Below are 18,777 nucleotides of genomic sequence, written 5' to 3' on the forward strand. Positions count from 1 at the left end.
CCAGCGGGGAGTTTATCACTTCTATCAGTCTTTTTAGGGAACACTTTTGGTTGCTTTGTTCTTCCTCTAAAGTTCTCAATTTTTTTCTCTTAGTTGACTTATTTTCTTGTTTCTTCTTAATTTTTAAAAAGTTATTTATTTGTATTTTATCTGTTTGGGTGTTTTGCTTGCATGTTTGTCTGTGTCCTACTTAAGTGCCTGGTGCCTGCAGAGGCCAGAAGAAAGTATCAGACCCCCTGGAACTGGAATTGCAGATGTCTGTTAGTTGCCATGTGGGTGTCTGGACTTGAACCTGGGTCCTCTGGAAGAGGAGCTAGTGTTCTTACACACTGAGACATCTCTCAAGTTCTCTCTCTCTCTCTCTTTCTTTAATTTTATTTTATGTATATGGATGCCTAGATGTATATCTGTACACACTTTACATGCTTGGTGCCCAAGGAGGCCAGCAGAAGGTATTGAACTCTTTAGAACTAAAGTTACAGGTGACTGTGAGCAACCCTGTGGCTACTGGGAATCAAACCTGTGCCCTCTCAGCCAGTGCTCTTAATTACTGAACCATTTCTCCAACCCCCCTTCAGCTTTCTTTCCTTCTTTCTTTCTTTCTTTCTTTCTTTCTTTCTTTCTTTCTTGTTTTGTTTTGTTTTGTTTTGTTTTTCGAGACAGGGTTTCTCTGTGTAGTCCTGGCTGTCCTGGAGCTCACTCTGTAGACCAGGCTGGCCTCGAACTCAGAAATCCGCCTGCCTCTGTCTCCCAAGTGAAGTGCTGGGACTTAAGGTGTATACCACCGTACTCCAGCTTTTTAAATTTCTTTCTTTTTTTCACTTTTATTTGGCATAACAGTTTGTTCTTGTAATGGAATTTTATCTAGATCCCTTCACTTTTTTGTTCATTTGTTTTTAAGACATTGTCTCCCTATGTAGCTTTGGCTGTTGTAGAAATTACTATGTAGATTAGTCTGGCCTTTAACTCACTTAGATCCATCTGCCTCCAGCTCAAGTGTTGGGATTTTGTTTTGTTTTATTGAGAAGGGAGTAGGGGGATCTCACTAATTTGCCAAAACTATGTTTAGACTTTAAATTCTCCTCAGGTCTCTGGAATTACAAGCCTGTGCTATCATGCTCTTGGTATTTTTATAAGAGCATTTCCCCCAGAGATCACATTGCACATTTTCAGTTATCATAGTCTATTTAGAAAAAAAATTATTTACCTCTTCAGATAAAAATCTGAAAGTTTATCTATTCCCTGCATTCTTGTGCTAGTATCATGTATTTTATTTTGATTTAAATTTTATACTCCACAATACAAAATGATTTTTCTGAAAGAAGAAAAACAAAGATCATTTAATTTTTTTTTCCTCAGGGTGATCTTTCTAGCACTGCAAACCCAGCACTCAGGAGGTGAAGGCAAGAGAAGGCTTCGAGTTCAAGGCCAATTTGGCTAGCATAGCCAGTTCCAGGATGTATAGACCTTATCTCAGAATAGCAACAAAACCAACCAATCAAATAAAAGACCCAAAAGCAAACAAATAAAATTCTCGATACTTTTACCACTTCTGGTATTCTTATACTTTTCAGTGGATCTGGCTTTTCCTCATTTCTTTCCAGTCCAAAGCCTTACATTGCCTGCACCCAGTGCCTGGAAACAATCGCCTCATAGATTCTGTCCAGATGTGTCTCTGCTGTGACAGGAGGGCCAGATCCAATGCTGCTTGCTCTGAAAGCCTTGAAGAGACCTGATCTGTTGTTTTTCAGATTTGTGTATAGTATTTATTTATTTATAGTAAGAGGGGAAAATGTTTGGGCCACATTCTCTTGGTGCCCGGGATAGTTTTGAACTCCCAATCTGCCTGGCTCCAATTCCAAAGTACTGAATTAGAGACAAGGACTCATCGGTCTCCGAGGCCTCCCATAGACTGCTGCACAAGGTTTAAGTGGTACGGGCTCCGTGTTACTTTCTGGCTTTATATTGCAGGGTGTCAGTCCTGATGCACACCTTTTCCTCAAAACAAGAGGAAGGAAAGCTGCTGTGGTCAGTTCTCACTTTAGATCCATGTCTTCTTAATTCTAGGAAGAAGGCCCTTGGGTGGATAGTTTTTTCTTTATAAGAACCTCATTCACTTTGACAGCACGGAAATAATCGTCAGGTTTAGTCCACAAAGAAACGGACACTGACTAACAAGCTGAGGATAATTTTGAGCAGGTAGCTTTGCCATCGACACACAAGTAGCCAAGGAAGTGACTTTGATGTCTGTGTCACATGATAGAAATAAGAGTGTCCAGATGCTGTTGTATTCAAGTGTTGTTGTTTTTTTCAAAACCCCTCTCTCTTGTTCAGTTAAGCTTTTTGCTCAAAATACTACCTTGGTTTGGGGGGGGGGGGGAGGCCTGGAGTCTGTAGACAGTCAACGTGGAAGAGGAAGGCTCAAGACAGTCTGGGTGGATGTGGTGAAAACCCAGAGATTGAGCAGAGATAGCAGCTACAGAGGAGAGAGAGCTACAGCTACAGAAAGAGGAGCCAGGGCTCTCTGGGGTTGCATTGCGTGCGTGCGTTGAGCCCTTTCTTTGTTTTATGTTTTCCGTGGTGGATTTCTGAGAGCCAAGGATAGCGATGCTTATAGTACCCGCCACAGGGACGATGCCTTTTCATGAGCCTGTAATGGACTTTCAAATCTCTTTACCTTATTCTAACAATTTAGGCCCGGACCCTTAAGCTTTGTGCGAGAGAGGCACACTCTAGGTGTGGTTCAGCCACAGTTGGGGTCCATTAACTGTTGAATAACCACCAGGAGCCTCCCTTTCCTCCAAGCCCCGCCCCCGCGTAGGAGAAACTTGCAGAGAAAGATGATCTGGGTCAAAGGTGCAATGCTAAATTAGTGAAGTAAGTGCACTGAAAGTGACCACGTTTCAGAAAATGTAAGCACTCGCTTTTCGTGTATTTGGTTTTGGTTTTCCGTGGCTCAGGGCTTGAACTCCCTGCATCCATAGAAATGGTACGAGAATGACTTTGAACTCTTGTTCTTCTGCGGTCCTTGTGGTCCTTGTGTTGGGATGACAGGCAGGTCCCATCACACTTGGTCTTTTACTGTTGCTTTTTGGCATTGAGGATCAATTTGCACTTGCTAGGCACGTGTTCTTCCACTGAACTATAGTCCTAGGTCATCTTTTTATTGTGGGGATGGAATCCAGGGCTTTCTCACTGAGCTATCTCCGTAACCCATTATTTGTTCATTTGTTTTTTATTTTGAGAGAGGATCTCACTGTGTAGCTCAGGCTAGCCTCCCTTAGCCTCTTGAGTACTGGGATTACAAGTAAATACCACCACACCTAACTACACATTGCATTTTCAGAGCTTTAATCTCAACCTGTCATATCCGAATTTGAATTACGGGCAAACATTGCTGTCGGAGGCTTATAAAAGTAATTCCAACAGAAAAGAAAATCCTCCATCCCTTTCAGCCTTTCAGCTGCAGCTGTGAACAAACTGTGGCCCCAGGAGTTTTGTTCTGCCTAGTGGGGGAGCTGTGGAAACAAGCAGCTACCACAGGTGGCAGATTGGCAGAGATACAAGCATATGGATTCCACTGCAGAAATAGATGCTGCCATCTGCCCGACAGCTCCTCTGGTGGTCCCCTCACCTCCCTGCCATGATGCCCTTTCTCCAGGTTGAGAACAGATGGTGTTCAAGATACAGTTGCTGTTCCTCCTCCTCCTCCTCCTCCTCCTCCTCCTCCTCCTCCTCCTCCTCCTCCTCCTCCTCCTCCTCCTCCTTTTCTTCTTCTTCTTCTTCTTCTTCTTCTTCTTCTTCTTCTTCTTCTTCTTCTTCTTCTTCTTCTTCTTCTTCCTCTTCCTCTTCCTCTTCCTCTTCCTCTTCCTCTTCCTCTTCCTCTTCTTCTTCCTCTTTTCCTCCTCATTATTTATTATTATTATTAGTTCTGGTTTTAGGCAGATAGGAGGGGATGTGCATGGCTAGGGGTCACCTGCCAAAAGAAGTTTTGAGGCCACACTACATGACAGCTGGAATCTCCTGTTAGAATAGGAAGAACTGTGCCTTGGGGGGGGGGGGGTGGGGGGTGTGGAGACAGAGCAGTGATCAGGTTAGCTCTTAGGACCAAGAAAAGGTGGATTGTGTAGGCGGGGTAGTTCTCTGGAGGCGTTTCCTGGATCCCTCTTGCCAACCCCTGTGTGGTTTTCAATTGGATTTCTGGAAGTGGTTAGGCGATTGAACGTGCTCAAGATACACACATAAACTCCCGACCATTAACAATTGGCGATATGGCCAGAAAAGCCAGAATTGCTACAAATATCTTGTTGAATTTAGACATCCTCTAGAGTCTTGATGGTTGTGAACTTCTAGACTCTTACTTAGGAGTATAGAATTTAGGGGCCACAGGACAAATAAGCTGAACAGAGTTCCCCTTCAGTGCTTTTCTTGGGCTTTAGTTTCCCTCTTTGTTTCCCTTTGCTTCCCTTTTTCTCCCCTCCCTGCCTCCTTCCTTCCTTCCTCCTCTATCCCTCCCTTCTCTTTCTCCTTCCTTTCTTTTCTTGATATGGTCTCACTCTATAATCTGGGCTAACCTTGGACCTGCCGCTACTCTCTTGCCTCTGCCTTTGGGGAATTGGGATTACAGGCAATCATCATTTGCATCTGTTTTTTTTCTGTTGTTGCTTTGTTTTGAAATAATAGATCTTGTAGCCCAGGCTGGGCTTGAAGTTTCTAGGTAGGGATAGTAGGAGGGTGATCTTAAATTCCTGATCACCCTGGGGCTGCCTCCTAAGTGCTTCGATCACAGGCTTGCATCACCATGCCAGGGGTTCAGTTTGTCCTTTAGCCCACGTGATATATCCCAAGTCAATTCCTTGCATTCTGTATCTGCTATGAAACCACAACTGGATTCCAATAGTAAGATGACATTTTGTCACATTCTTTTATTTTTTTTAAAAGAACTTTAATTAATTAATTAATTTTTATTTTCCGTGCATTGGTGTTTTGCCCGCATGTATGTCTGTAAAGGTGTCAGATCGATCATGTAGTTACAGACAGTTGTAAGCTGACATGTGGGTGCTGGGAATTGAACCCAGGTCCTCTGGAAGAACAGCCAGTGCTCTTACCTGCTGAGCCATCTCTTCAGCACCCATTAGCATAAGGTAAAAGCTGTGACTATAGTAACTGAAACAATCTACTTCTTAACGTGCTCACTATAATAAAATCTGGACACCCCTTTCCCCCTGCTCAATAGACACTACTTAAGGAATTGTATCTGCTACATGAGCTGGCTGTAGGGCCATTCACTGTGAGACGGTCTCTGGATCGTCCAAGGAAAACTTGCCTGCAAGTTGAAGAACACTGCCGATCCCCTTGAGTCAGAATGGTGATGCCCACTCCCACCTTGTTTTCTGGCCGTGCCTGCTGTGCCGTGGGGGGGGGGGGGCAGATCTGGAACAGGGTGAAACTCAGACTCCCTTCCACACTCCCTCTTTAGACAGAGGGAGGCTAACATGGCCCTGCAGTCAGTGTCGTCTGATCTAGTCCTGCTGATGGGTACAATGACACTTCCTCCTTCACCTTCAGATCCACGAGAAGGAAGAAGAAGAATTCAATGAGAAGAGCGAAAACGACTCTGGTATCAATGAGGAACCTCTCCTCACAGCTGACCAGGTATGAGTGACACTCACGCCCAGGGTCCGGGAACCTTTTACTCTTCTAGAGATACGGTTGCTAAGGGCATCCAGGTCAGAAGAAAGACTGGACATGTGCAGACTGGAGGTGTCTTGTTGATGAGTTCAATGTCTTCGATTAGAGGTTTAATTTTTTTCTCTTTATGCCTAATACGTGGGTTGGTTGTAGCAGTTGGTGACGATAGCCAGAGAACCATGTTTAGAGTTTCCTGGCTTTACTTCCTGTGAAGCCTGTATAGATTTGTTTTTTTTTTTTTTTTTTTTTTTTTTTTTTTTTTTTTTTTTTTTTTAGTTTAAATTAAAAAGAAAAAAGTTTTCTTTTTCAAGACGGTTTCTCTGGCTGCCCTGACTGCCCTTGAATTTGCTCTGTAGACCAGGCAGGCTTCAAACTCAGGGACTCCCTTTGCCTCTTCCTTCCAAGTGTTGAGGTTAAAGGCACGTGACCATACTCAGCTCTCCATAGATTTTATATATATATATATATATATATATATGTGTGTGTGTGTGTGTGTATGTGTATATATATGTGTATGTATATGTATATATAATCTATGTTTATATATATTATATATGATTATATATATTATATATAATGATTACATATATATATATACACACACACACATATGGAGAGCTTGGGCACTTAAAGGGTGTGTGTGTGTTGATATTAAATACTCCGTTTTGTTGCTCTTGTTGTTTAAGAAGCAGTAATAGATGTCTGTGTGATGGATGTTTTGTCACATTTTATAGAACTCTGAAAGTTCTTAGCCTTCTAAAAGGAGTCTCAGAGATACTCCTGTCTTTGGGGGGTGGGGGTGGGAGGAATGCCATGCTTCACCTTGGAGACTGATTCATTATGTTGTAGCCGGAGTGATTTCTCACTTAGGCAGAAGTGTTGAGTGTCCTTCGTCACTTCTCAGTCAACAACAGTCAACAAGTATCTCTTAGTGCTTATTGGAGCTGGCCACCATGCAAGCTTTCATAAGCTCGTCTGAAAGGACTCCAGTGGAAGCCGGCAGAACCAGAAAGTGCACTTTAGTAGAGGTGTTTCTTTGTGCTAAGGCTAAAAGTGGGATTCAGTTTTTTCTTCTAATTTCTTTTTTTTTTTAAAGTCGGATTTAATATAAGAATAGGAGATTGAAGGAAATCATGTCAAGAATAGGTATCCACGCTTGTAAATCCCGTGCTTGGGAGGTGTAGAAGGGTCAGGAGTTCCTGGCCAGCCTTGTTGCATGAGACCCAGTTTCTCAAACAGCAAAACAAAGCAAAATAAAGGAATGGGGCTAAGAGTGCTGTTTGTTTGTTTGTTTGTTTGTTTTGTTTTGGCTAGCCTGAAACTTGTTAGGTAGACCAGGCTGGCCTTAACCACGACATACCCAGCAAGGCTGAAAGTCATTTTAAAAATTTATTTATTTTTCCTTTATGTCTTTATGTGAGGGTCTCTATACATGTTGATGTGTGGTAACAGGAGTGACTGGAAGAGGGTGTTAGATGCCCTGAAAGTAGAGTTACAAGTGGTTGTGAGCTACCAGGTGGGAGCTGGACCCAAGTTCTCCAGAAGAACAGTTAAGTGCTCTTAACTGTGGAGTCACCTCTACTGTCACCTCTCACCGTCTCAGGGCTAGCAGTTTTGATTGTGACTTGAAGGGAGGGCTCGTACCTCAATAATAAGTTCTCACTAGTCCCCCCCCCTTTTTTTTTTTCCATTAATGTGACTAAATACTTAAAAAAATCGAATTTGGGAGAGGAAGGGCTCGTTATGGTGGTACTTTGAAGATACAGTCCACCGTGCCAGTGCAGTCACGGCAGCAGGAACCTGAGGTAGCTGGTCCCATGGCACGCGCAATCAGGAAGCAGAAAGATAAATGCAGAAGCTCAGCTTCACTTTCTCCTTTCTATTTTATTTTATTTTATTTTATTTTACTTTATTTTACTTTATTTTCAAGACCAGGTCTTACTCTGTAGCCCTGGCTGGCCTGGAACTCATCTTTTAGAACAAGTTAGCCTTGAACTCAGAAATTTGTTTACCTCTTCTTCCCAAGCATAGGAATTAAAGGTGTGTGCCACCATGCCTGGTTTTATTTTCTGTTTCTGCCCCCCCCCCCCACCCAGGACTCCCAGCACTCCCTGAATGGTGCCCGTAGTTAAGGTGGGCCTTACCACCTTAATTAACCTAGTTAGAGTTTCCTCACAGATGTGCTCAGAAATTTGACTCCCAGATGACTTTAGAGGCTCTTAAATTGACTATCACTGTTAACCATCACGGGCACAATGAAAACTGCTCTCATCCATAAAACCTTAAAAGGGCAGCTGTGTTACACAGTCACGTTTTTTAGAAACGACCTTTCAAAGACTAGGCATGTCCTAAATTTTCAGTTCAGTTTGAGCACATTTATTTGTGTATAAAAACAGATTATTTCAAAAGAAGAAACCCGAAGTAAGCCCTGTTCCTTTCAGTCCAGCCCAGCATGAAGAAACTCATGTCCAAATCACAGTCTTCTAGCTCCCAGGGTGAGTCCCTCATGGCACCTAGAAGAGACTAAGACAGTTAAATATGCAGTGGTCACCAGATTCATCAAGACTCACCTTCTCATGAGAGCGTGGCTTACTCTCTTGATGTGCAAACAGCTGATGCCCACAGTAGTTCGTCCATCCTTTTGGTAGCATCTACCTTGACCCTCAAAGTGTAGGCATCTGAACCCCACTAACACTCAAGTTCAGGACTGGAGTTCTCACCTACTTTTTGCTCTCCAGACGTTGGCTGTCCTTTTTATCATTTTCTGATCTTTACTTTCAGGTTTCACTCTGGAGAAACACTGTTTTCCTCCCCATTTGGAGTTGTTTCTGGGAACGTGTGTGTTCCTCTCCCTCCTCCCCTCCCCCACCTGTTCCAAGAAGTGTGACAATTAATGGACTGGCTTTTGCGTTACAGTTGGGCAGATAAAATATTTTCCCACTTAGAAACAAAATGCTTAGCAAACCGAAGTAAATGTTTACTTCCAGGCAGCCCTGCTTCCTTCGTTTCCTGAAAGAGTAACTGATTTCCAATAATGTGTTCATCTAAATGGAGCACTTGGAAGGGGTTTGCATGAAAGTGCTTTACATTAGAGACAGAATATATGCAAGTCTTTGAGTGGGTCTATTTTTATTATTATCCAATATTTATGAAGACGGAGAACGAATTAGGAATGCCGCCGACTACTTGAGTGAACTGGAACACTCCTCCAGGAACAGAGTTTGTACTTTCTCCTTAGGTGATTGAGGAGATCGAAGAAATGATGCAGAACTCCCCAGATCCCGAGGAGGAAGAGGAGGTGCTGGAAGAGGAGGATGGAGGAGAAATCTCATCCCAGGCAGATTCAGTTCTGCTCCAAGAGATGCAGGCCCTGACACAGACCTTCAACAACAACTGGTCCTATGAAGGTAAGGGCCTCTGGCCAGGTTCACTGAGGACCAAATGATTCCTTAGTGTCAGGTATTAGGTTGTTTTGTTTTTCGGACACTGTCTCACTATGAAGCCCTGACTGGTCTGGAACTCACTATGTAGACCAGGCTAGCCTTGACCTCACGCCTGAGATTATAAAAGATTGTGCCACCACGACTCCACGACTGTGCCCTGCTCAGATATTGTTTACATATGGCTATCAGAGCTTGATCTCTGCCCTAACACAGAGGTTTGCAAATCCAGGAGAAAGGTACCATCTTCCCGATTTGGTATCTGAAGTCGGCATTTTTGCAGGAGGGAAAAAAGGTAGACTAACATTTAAGTGCTAAAGCTAACCAAACAGGACTGAACCACTGCCCAAATACAATCAGTGGTGCTATTATAAAACCTATGTGTATATGTATATGTATATGTATATGTATACACACACATATCCATATACGGTAGGATGGTAGAACAGGGGCTATAGTTGCATGGCAGAACATTTGACTTGCATTCACAATAACCTAATATCCTAGGTACAAGCTCCAGTGTCCTGTGTGTGTGTGTGTGTGTGTGTGTGTGTGTGTGTGTGTGAGAGAGAGAGAGAGAGAGAGAGAGAGAGAGAGAGAGAGAGAGAAAGCTAGCAGTCTTAGTGTTTTCTATGTACCACCCTCAAACCAACTTTGCACCATGCCCCCTGGACTGAGCTATCTTCTGAAGGTTAAGTGACTTATCCAAACCCACAGTTGGAGAAATAGAATTATAAACAAAATCTCCTTGCCATTCAGAAAATCCTTTCCACAAAAATATGGGTGTGGGGTGATTTTATTGCTGAGTAAGCATTAAATGAGAACAGGCTACACATCCCAGACAATTCTCCAAAGGACAGCAAAAACTGAAAAAAAAAAAAGTACTCTTGTTATGACTAAGTGGATAGAACCCATTAAGTAGGTTTTACAATTTGGAGTCAGGTGGCGGGGTTAGGCCTCTGTGCTTCCAGACAGTGGGAGATTAGGCCTTATCTTTCTTTATGATTACATTTCAAAGCAATGGCTCTCAGATCCCTGAAGAAAACCTTCCTGAACTGTGGAGATTGGAGGGAGCTTATTGAGCCATTAAAAATTTAATATATATTTGAAAAAGACAGACATAGAAATTCTAAGAGAAAAAGGATATGGAGAAGAAAAAATTCTGTGCCCTCCAGCCCTGTGTGTGTGTGTGTGTGTGTGTGTGTGTGTGTGTGTGATGTTTAGGGCTGGGAATTAAACACAGGGCCTCATGTCACCACGCACTATCATGCTAGCATACACTCTAACACTGAGCTACACCCTCAGTCTTCTTCCTTTTTCTTTCAATGCGGAGAGCGAAGATCTCATTTTCAATGTACTCCTATCAGGGGCAGAGCAGATAGCACTTGAAACCAGGGAAATTTACTCTGGAGTGCAGTCTTTTAATGCCTGTCTCACGTTACCTCTCTAACACAGATTTACAGTCATGACTATACAAAGACTGGGCTGGATGAAGCGTGAAATGAAAATGTAATTAAAAAAAAAAAAAAAAACAGTTTTAGGGATGCCAAGGTGCACGCTGCACTGCAGGAGGATGCCTGCTCTTGCAGAGACGTTACTCGGAAGTGGGGTTGCTAGTGGGGATGACACAGAAGGTGTGTTTATCATTGTACCTCTGTCCAAAGTTCATGTGGAAGTGGAAAAAGCAGACAAAGTCAAGCACCACATCCTGAAAGCAAAACTGCCTGGCCCTAAGGAGATGAGGCAGGCAAGGCTGTGCCACCACAGGGAGCCAATGGGAGGATGGAGTGGGTTTGGCTGCCTAGCTGTATTCACCACCCGCCCAGTCAGGCCATTCTCAGGCACACAAAGGGCCCAAACATAGAAGCACTCGGCAAAGCAAAGTGAAATGGCAAAAGACAGAAGGAGGGGGACAGCCCCAAAGAGCAAAACAAAGCAGGAAGGGCCAACTGAGTCATCAGAAATGAGGAGGAGGAGGAGTGAGCACCGAGGAGAAATCAAAGATGTTCCTTAAATCTATTCTCTGTGTTTTATTAATATACTTAATTGGCATGTGGCAAATGTATGTGTTTATGAGATACAGTGTTATTTGAAACATTTCAATACATTGTATACAAAGTGTAATGAATATATCCAGGTTGGCTTCTCTGTCATCTAACACAAAGTCATTTCTTTCTGGTGGGGTTTTCTCTCTCTCTCTCTCTCTCTCTCTCTCTCTCTCTCTCTCTCTCTCTCTCTCTCTCTCTCTCTCTCTGTGTGTGTGTGTGTGTGTTGCTAGGGGTTATACCCAGGGCTTCTTCCTTGCTAAGCAAATGTTCTGCCACTGACTGCATTCTCAGACATGTGTCAGGAAGACTTATAATCCTTTCTGCTCACTAGATGTGGTAGCAAATACCTACCAGCATTCAGGAGGCAGGGGCAGGAGGAGAGAGAGCTAGAGGCTGTCCTTGGCTACATATTGAGACCTTGTCTCAGAAAAACAAAACAGCAAGGGTTGGAAAGATGGTTCAGCATTTAAGAGGATTGGTCGGTCTTGGCTACTTATGGTTACCATTTGTAATTCCAGTTTCAGGGGTTCTGATGCCCTCTTCTGGCTTCTATGGGTCCCATTTATATACAAGTACAAGGTACACAGACATACATGTAGGTAAAACACCCATCCGTGTTCTCTATTCCCTCCCTCCCTCCCTCCCTTCCTTCCTTCCTTCCTTCCTTCCTTCCTTCCTTCCTTCCTTCCTTCCTTCCTTCCTTCCTTCCTTCCTTCCTTCCTTCTTTCCTTCTTTTTGTAGGCAGTACTTACTATGTAGATCTGGCTGTCCTGATGGCTCAGTGGTTACAAGCACTGACTGCTCTTCCAGAGATCCTGAGTTCAATTCCCAACAACCACATGGTGACTCACAACCATCTGTAAAAGGATCTGGTGCCCTCTGCTGGGTATCTGAAGACAGCTACAGTATACTCACATACATAACTATTAAAAAAAAAATCTTAAAACAAAATGAAACTCTGTTGTGGGTAATATTTTTAAAAACGCCCCTGCGCGGGCCAACTATCTAAGAGGCAGCGGGTCTAGCTTTGTACAGGCCATGTGCGCCACAACCAGACCTGCAAGACTGTGGCTCTGGCCAGCCAGAAACACCAGCCCTGGCCCTGACATCCACGAGATGTAAGCGTGGTAGCTTGATCTGTCGATCTACCACTCTGTCCACAATGCTACACTGAAACCCAAGATCCCCAATATCCGCCATGCCCATGGCTCCCGGTAGAATGAAGACTCTTATGTTTAAAGATTATCCAATGGCTTTATATATTTGGTAATGTTCAATAAACAAGATGCCCGTACAATTAGAGTCGTTACCCAATACCTAACCTTAGATAAAATTTGTTACCCAGGACTGTTCTTGTTGTATCCGTAGTTCTCCATGGCTGCCACATCTCTCCTCTCTCCTCCCAGCTCCTCCTTTTCCTCCTCCTCTTCCTTTCCTCGCTCCTCCCACATTAGCTCCTCCCACATTAGCCCCTCCCACATTAGCTCCTCCCCAGTCACCGGGCTTATTACAAATCCTGTAGTAGCAGCAGGAAACCATCTTGCTTCAAAACTCTAACATAAACCACTCTATCTTTGAACTCACAGAGCTTAACTTGCCTCTGCCCCACAAGTGCTAGCATTACAGGCGAGTACTACCATGCCCGGCTCTCCTACCCTTTTTGAAACACTCAATTAATTGATGCCTATCTAAATCTATTATACATCACGCATTCCTAAGAGACAAAATGTTAAAGGTATCCATGTCTGTAATCTCAGGTTCCCTTTCTTTGTCTCGGAAATTAACCTGCTGGTTACTTCATTTTTTTTACTGCCTTTCCCAGTCTTCCCTGGGACTCGAGTGTGGGCTGAGGCATAGGACCGTATATGTTATGTTCATTTTGGTATAAGCTCTGTCTCTGTGACTTCTCAAGAGAAAACACTACCTCTTGTATCAGTATCCCCCCCCCCAACCTTTTCTATGTGAGTATTACAGAGATGGGACAGGTAAACAGACAGACCAAGACATCAAAACCGGGCGTGTACCTTCCATCATCGGGCACAGAATTCTTGTGCTTCCTTTTGGACACTTTGTTCCCTTCTGCTTTCTGAGTTAGATCTTATCTTCTATATATGATATAAGGCTGCTTTTCTCCTGGCCTTTCCCCTAATTGTGTCAGTTTTTCAGAGTCTAAGAAGGGGCCTTCTCACTCTGTAGACCAGGCTGGCCTCGAACTCAGAAATCCGCCTGCCTCTGCCTCCCAAGTGCTGGGATTAAAGGCGTGGGCCACCACCACCCAGCTGACACAGTTCCATCTCCGGCAGGTTCATGCCTGTCTGTAGGTATCACTTATGAAATCCATCTTCCTCTCTATAGGGCTGAGACACATGTCTGGCTCTGAGTTGTCAGAGCTGCTGGACCAGGTGGAGGGTGCCATCCGTGACTTCTCAGAGGAGCTGGTCCACCAGCTGGCCCGCAGAGACGAGCTGGAGTTTGAGAAGGAAGTGAAGAACTCCTTCATCACAGTGCTCATTGAGGTTCAGAACAAGCAGAAGGAGCAGCGGGAACTGATGAAGAAGAGGCGGAAAGAGAAGGGGTTAAGCCTGCAGAGCAATCGGATAGAGAAGGGGAACCAGATGCCTCTCAAGGTACTTGAGCAACCAGAAGTCTAGACTCAGCCAACCTTGAGCCCTAACCCTCACATCTCTCAATACCTACCCTGCAGTGGACCCCTAAACTGTAACTGGATAATAACTGTATAAAGAACCCTGTGACAGGCAGTGGGGTCAGGAAGGGAGGGAATACCACTTTTCTCCCTGACTTCCCAGAAGGCCTCTGGTCTAAGTGGAGAACACACTGAATAAAGGTTAAAAAGTAATTAGATATGACCTGTGTTCTCCAGACTGGTCCTTGAGAAAATAGACCAGGGTCAGTATCTGTACCATTGGCATGGGTTATTGTCCAGTCTGGTCTCAGTGAGGCAGGTGTAGGGTATCACTGGACTATTTGAATGGCTAAAAATGACCAGATGGCTCATTGGTTCTTGATAAGGTGAAGTCCATAGTATTACCTAATTTGTTTTTTCAATGCACCTCTGCCAAGCTCTATCCAAGACTTATTGAATTAGCCCTGGGCCATGTCCCTCTTGAAGAAAAGTTTTCCTGCACCAGGCCACTTCTAGAAGCCTACACTTCCTGGAAGCTGCATGCTCTACTTCCCACTAAGATCTTTGCGTCGTAGTTCCCCAGAATTGTGCTGCCCTGTCTTATCTTTCTGTTCACATGATACAGGATAAAATGAAGAAGTCTGGGGATGACAAAAGGATCTTATAACCTTGAGGGACTCGAGAGAGTCTCTAGGCTGCTATCTATTCTTGCTTAAATTTTTGGCTTCTCTGCATTTGCCACTTATCAAGGGCAGTGTGAGAGCCGATGAGCATTTGGGCAAGGACATAGAAGTCCCTGGGGTGGTGACATCAGGGCAGGAAGCCTTTGCCTATCTTGAGTGTATTTCTTCCTTAGCGTTTCAGCATGGAAGGCATCTCCAACATCCTGCAGAGTGGCATCCGCCAGACCTTTGGCTCCTCGGGAGCTGACAGACAGGTATGTGCAGCAGGTTAGCTCCTTTATCCCTTTAGACAGATAGCAGCTCATTTCACCAAAGATGAGGGCAATGGAGACTCACCAGAGTTATCCCAAAATTTGGGCCAGCCTGAGGTTCCCTAACATTTTCTCTCATTTGTAAGGAAGACAGAGGTAATGTCTTTCAAAGGTCAATTTTTTGTTGTTGTTGTCATTATTTTGTTTTAGGTCCTTTGTCCTGGGATAAAACTTAAACTTATCCTTTTGACAAGGATAAAACTTAAAACTCAACACCAAATGTAGATCTCTGAATTGGTTTAGTTTAAGAATAAAGTGCACTGGGGGGGGGGGGGGGAGTCTGTTTCAAAACAGACCACATCTCAGAGTCTACTCGGCTCTGTCTAGTAGTGTCCAGGTATGACAGTAAGTCTAAGTCACAATGTGGCACTCTCTTGCCTCCATTTTGACAGTAACTGGTAGTCAGCCTTGAAGTACTGCAATGAAATAACCAGAGCAATTAACTTTAGAAAGAACAAAGTTTTACTTTTTTATTATTTTTTATTTTTTACTTATTTATTTTTATTGGATGTCCTCACTGGCTTGGCATTTGGTATGGTGACATCATATGGGTGTGTTTGTAGTAACAAGCAGTCCCACGTCAAACTTGACAGAGAGAAGAGACAGAGACAGAATGGGGCAGGGCACATAAGAAGTCAAGAGACAATATTCAATATCCTTTAAGGACCACAATAAGTGCTCTTAAAGAACCATAGTACATCCCAGTACCATGACCCTGGGAAACAAGGCTTTGCATATGGACTTTGAGGACACCTTACATTCAAACTACAGAATCCATGATGTGGTTTGCACTTTTGGTTATTAAGGCAGAGTTCAACAACTGCCTGTTGCATGCTGTAATCTGTTGCTAGGTCCTCAAGGTGCAGAAGTGAACAGCCCAGGACCTCCCCTCATGGAGTACAAGGTCTAATACACTTAGTAGTATGTGCATTCTGTGTGCACTGAAAACTTTGAAAATGTGGAATAAATCATCGAGAAATATAAATGCTGTTTTAATGGTCAAGGCTGAATCCTAAGGGTTAAAACTGTATGACTATAGCCAGGAAGACTAGGAACATCTAACCGCCCCTTCCTGGTCCTGGGAGAACTGAGGCCCAGAATCATAGCACAGCTGTCTAGGGCTTTACTGCCACTGACAGGGCCCAAACTACAATTCCAGGCTTGTTGATCTCCTGCTTATCGCTTGGGGCTCCCTAGGAGCCTGACAAGATCTCTGTGGCCGACTGGCCTTTGATGCTTACTGGCTGGGTGCCTCAGGGCCTATTTTGTTGTAGGAGAGAGCAAATTTGACAATCAAGATCTCAGGTAGATATGCCATTTTGACAAGAGAGAAATAATTTCTTCCCAAATAGCACTGTGAAGAATAAAACTGTACATACACACTGCCCCAGTTATCATCTAGGAAGAGAAACACTCCTAGGATTCCGAGAACAGAAAACACTTTAGCATATTAAGAATGTAGAAGTTGGGGTAGTGGAAGTTTCCCCTGTTGAATTCAGGAAAGCCTACTTTAGAGATATACGTAAGGAGGTGGAAGAAGACTCTAAAGTAACAGTGTTCTACTGACGGTGAATGTTACCCAGAATATGATGAAAAGCTTGGTCCAGGTTCAGATTGCCCATTGTGCCTCGACCCAAGTGTGCCATGACTCACACTCTGCATGCCCTGTTTGTCTTGGCAGTATCTGAACACAGTCATCCCTTATGAGAAGAAATCCTCTCCTCCCTCCGTGGAAGACCTGCAGATGCTGACAAACAGTGAGTTTCCCTCCTCTTCCTCCTGCTCCTCCTGCTCCTCCTGCTCCTCCTGCTCCTCCTGCTCCTCCTGCTCCTCCTGCTCCTCCTGCTCCTCCTCCTCCTCTGCCCCAAGCCTAAGATGTCCTCCCTCCTTGCCTGTGCATCTCTTGTTCTCAGTTCCCAGATTTCTCTAGGATGGCTTTGCATGAGGCAAAAATTTCTGCGTATTGCATCCTCTTCAGTGAGCCATAATTAAAACACTCTGCTGCGGCACCCGGGTTTTTGTGAGGGTGGAAAGTCAGGAGAGGAATGGGGCAGAGTTTTCTGTTTTCCCTATGGCTCCCTGGGCTTTGCCTTCTCTACCCAGACTGTTGACACCTGGGTCCCTTGGAGCAGAGAGCTCTGCGGGTCCTGCTGAACTTCTAATGTGAAGCAAGGCTTTTGGGGTGGAGCGAGGAGCTTGGAAAGAATGGAGTCTAGTTTTCCTTCCAGGAAGTGACTGCCTCTTCACCTTAGCTGCTTTGTTCTGTCTTAAATATTCCACGATGAGAGGAGAAGCAACGCAGAATGAAATGCCTCTTGTAGGCAGAACCCATCTATCTATGGACGTATGAAACAGTGCAACCCCCAAAAGGCCAGCTTTCAAGTAGCAGTGTCCGCTCGGTTCTCTTAGGAGGAGAAAAATCCTAGACTGAGACTTGGTGACATGCTCAGTGGATCAGATAGAAATCCCACTTTCCAGGCACTAGGCCTGCTGAGTGACGGCTCACAATCCTGTTCAGCACACTGTGGCTGCCCTGGAGGGAATAGGCCAGTGCAGGGCTATCGGTCATGTTAGAATAAGGGAGAGGGGCTTCTACTTGTACCAGAAAGACAAATATCCCCCTACCATCTCCCCATCGCCAAGTTAAGAGTGAAGAAATGCTTCCTTTTTATCCATCTAGAGAATAAAAGCAGGGTGTGCGGCAAACAGGTCTTGCCTGCATCCGTACCCACCATGTCCTTGAGAATCAGGAATTTTAACCTCACAGTCCATCAGTCTGCTCAGGTTTCTATATTTGTATAAATATGCACTGAGGTTTGTTTTTCAGTACTATGGATTAAACCCAGAGACTCATGTGTGCTACCCCAGAGCTGTGCCCTCTGCTTTTGAAGCTTTGAGACAGGAGCTCACTAAGTGTGTCCAGGCTGCATCTGGACTCATTATGAAACCTAGGCAGGCTTCAGATTACTCTCCTCTTATCTCAGCCTCTGAGATTACAGGTGTGTACTACCGGGCCCAGAGTTTTTATTTATTTATTTATTTATTTTGGTTTTTCAAGACAGGGTTTCTCTGTGTAGCCCTGGCTGTCCTGGAACTCACTCTGTAGACCAGGCTGGCCTCGAACTCAGAAATCCACCTGCCTCTGCCTCCCAAGTGCTGGGATTAAAGGCGTGCGCCACCACCGCCCGGCTTATTTTATTTTTTAATTTTTATTTTTGTTTGTTTTTGTTTTTTTCGAGACAGGGTTTCTCTGTGTAGCCCTGGCTGTCCTGGAACTCACTCTGTAGACCAGGTTGGCCTCGAACTCAAAAATCCACCTGCCTCTGCCTCCCAAGTGCTGCGATTAAAGGCATGTGCCACCACTGCCCGGCTATTTTTTAATTTTATGTGTACAAACGTTTCACCATGTCTGTGAAGGCCACAAGAAGGTATTAGATGCTTTGGGTTGGAGTTACAGACAGTCGAGAGCTGCTATATGGGTGCTGGGAAATAAGTTTGGGTCCTTTGCAAGAGTTGCAAGTACTCTTAACCATTAAGCTATCTCTCCAGCTACCTCCTACCCACTGAGGTTCTTTTTTGTTGTTTGTTTGTTTGTTTTGCTACAGAGGCTCTCTACTGACTGTCCTGGAACTCACAGACATCCACCTTAGTGGATGCCTCCTTAGTGCTGGTTTTAAAGGTGTGTTCCACCACACCTGGGCTGCCATTTTAGGTTTTGAGACATGTTTCTCTTTTCTTTTTCTTTTCCTCTTTTTTCTCTCTTTCTTTCTCTCTCTTTCCTTCCTTCCTTCTCTCCCTTCCCCTCCCCCTCCCCCTCCCCTCCCCTCCCCTTCCTTCCTTCTCCTTCTCCTTCTCCTTCTCCTTCTCCTTCTCCTTCTCCTTCTCCTTCTCCTTCTCCTTCTCCTTCTCCTTCTCCTTCTCCTTCTCCTTCTCCTTCTCCTTCTCCTTCTCCTTCTCCTT

The 18,777-nt window shown here is 44.4% G+C and overlaps 1 protein-coding gene across 1 annotated transcript in view; it reads left to right on the plus strand.

Annotated features, from left to right (window-relative positions):
* Fez1 (fasciculation and elongation protein zeta 1) overlaps window positions 1-18,777 on the plus strand; it is a 45,685-nt gene that overhangs the window by 20,170 nt on the left and 6,738 nt on the right. The window contains exons 4-8 of the mRNA XM_076924648.1: window positions 5,569-5,655; window positions 8,930-9,098; window positions 13,535-13,806; window positions 14,680-14,760; window positions 16,499-16,574. Of these exons, the coding sequence (XP_076780763.1) occupies window positions 5,569-5,655; window positions 8,930-9,098; window positions 13,535-13,806; window positions 14,680-14,760; window positions 16,499-16,574 (685 nt within the window). The remainder of the gene's footprint in view (window positions 1-5,568; window positions 5,656-8,929; window positions 9,099-13,534; window positions 13,807-14,679; window positions 14,761-16,498; window positions 16,575-18,777) is intronic.

The sequence above is a fragment of the Arvicanthis niloticus genome, chromosome 26, assembly GCF_011762505.2.
Source record: "Arvicanthis niloticus isolate mArvNil1 chromosome 26, mArvNil1.pat.X, whole genome shotgun sequence".
NCBI lineage: Eukaryota > Metazoa > Chordata > Mammalia > Rodentia > Muridae > Arvicanthis > Arvicanthis niloticus.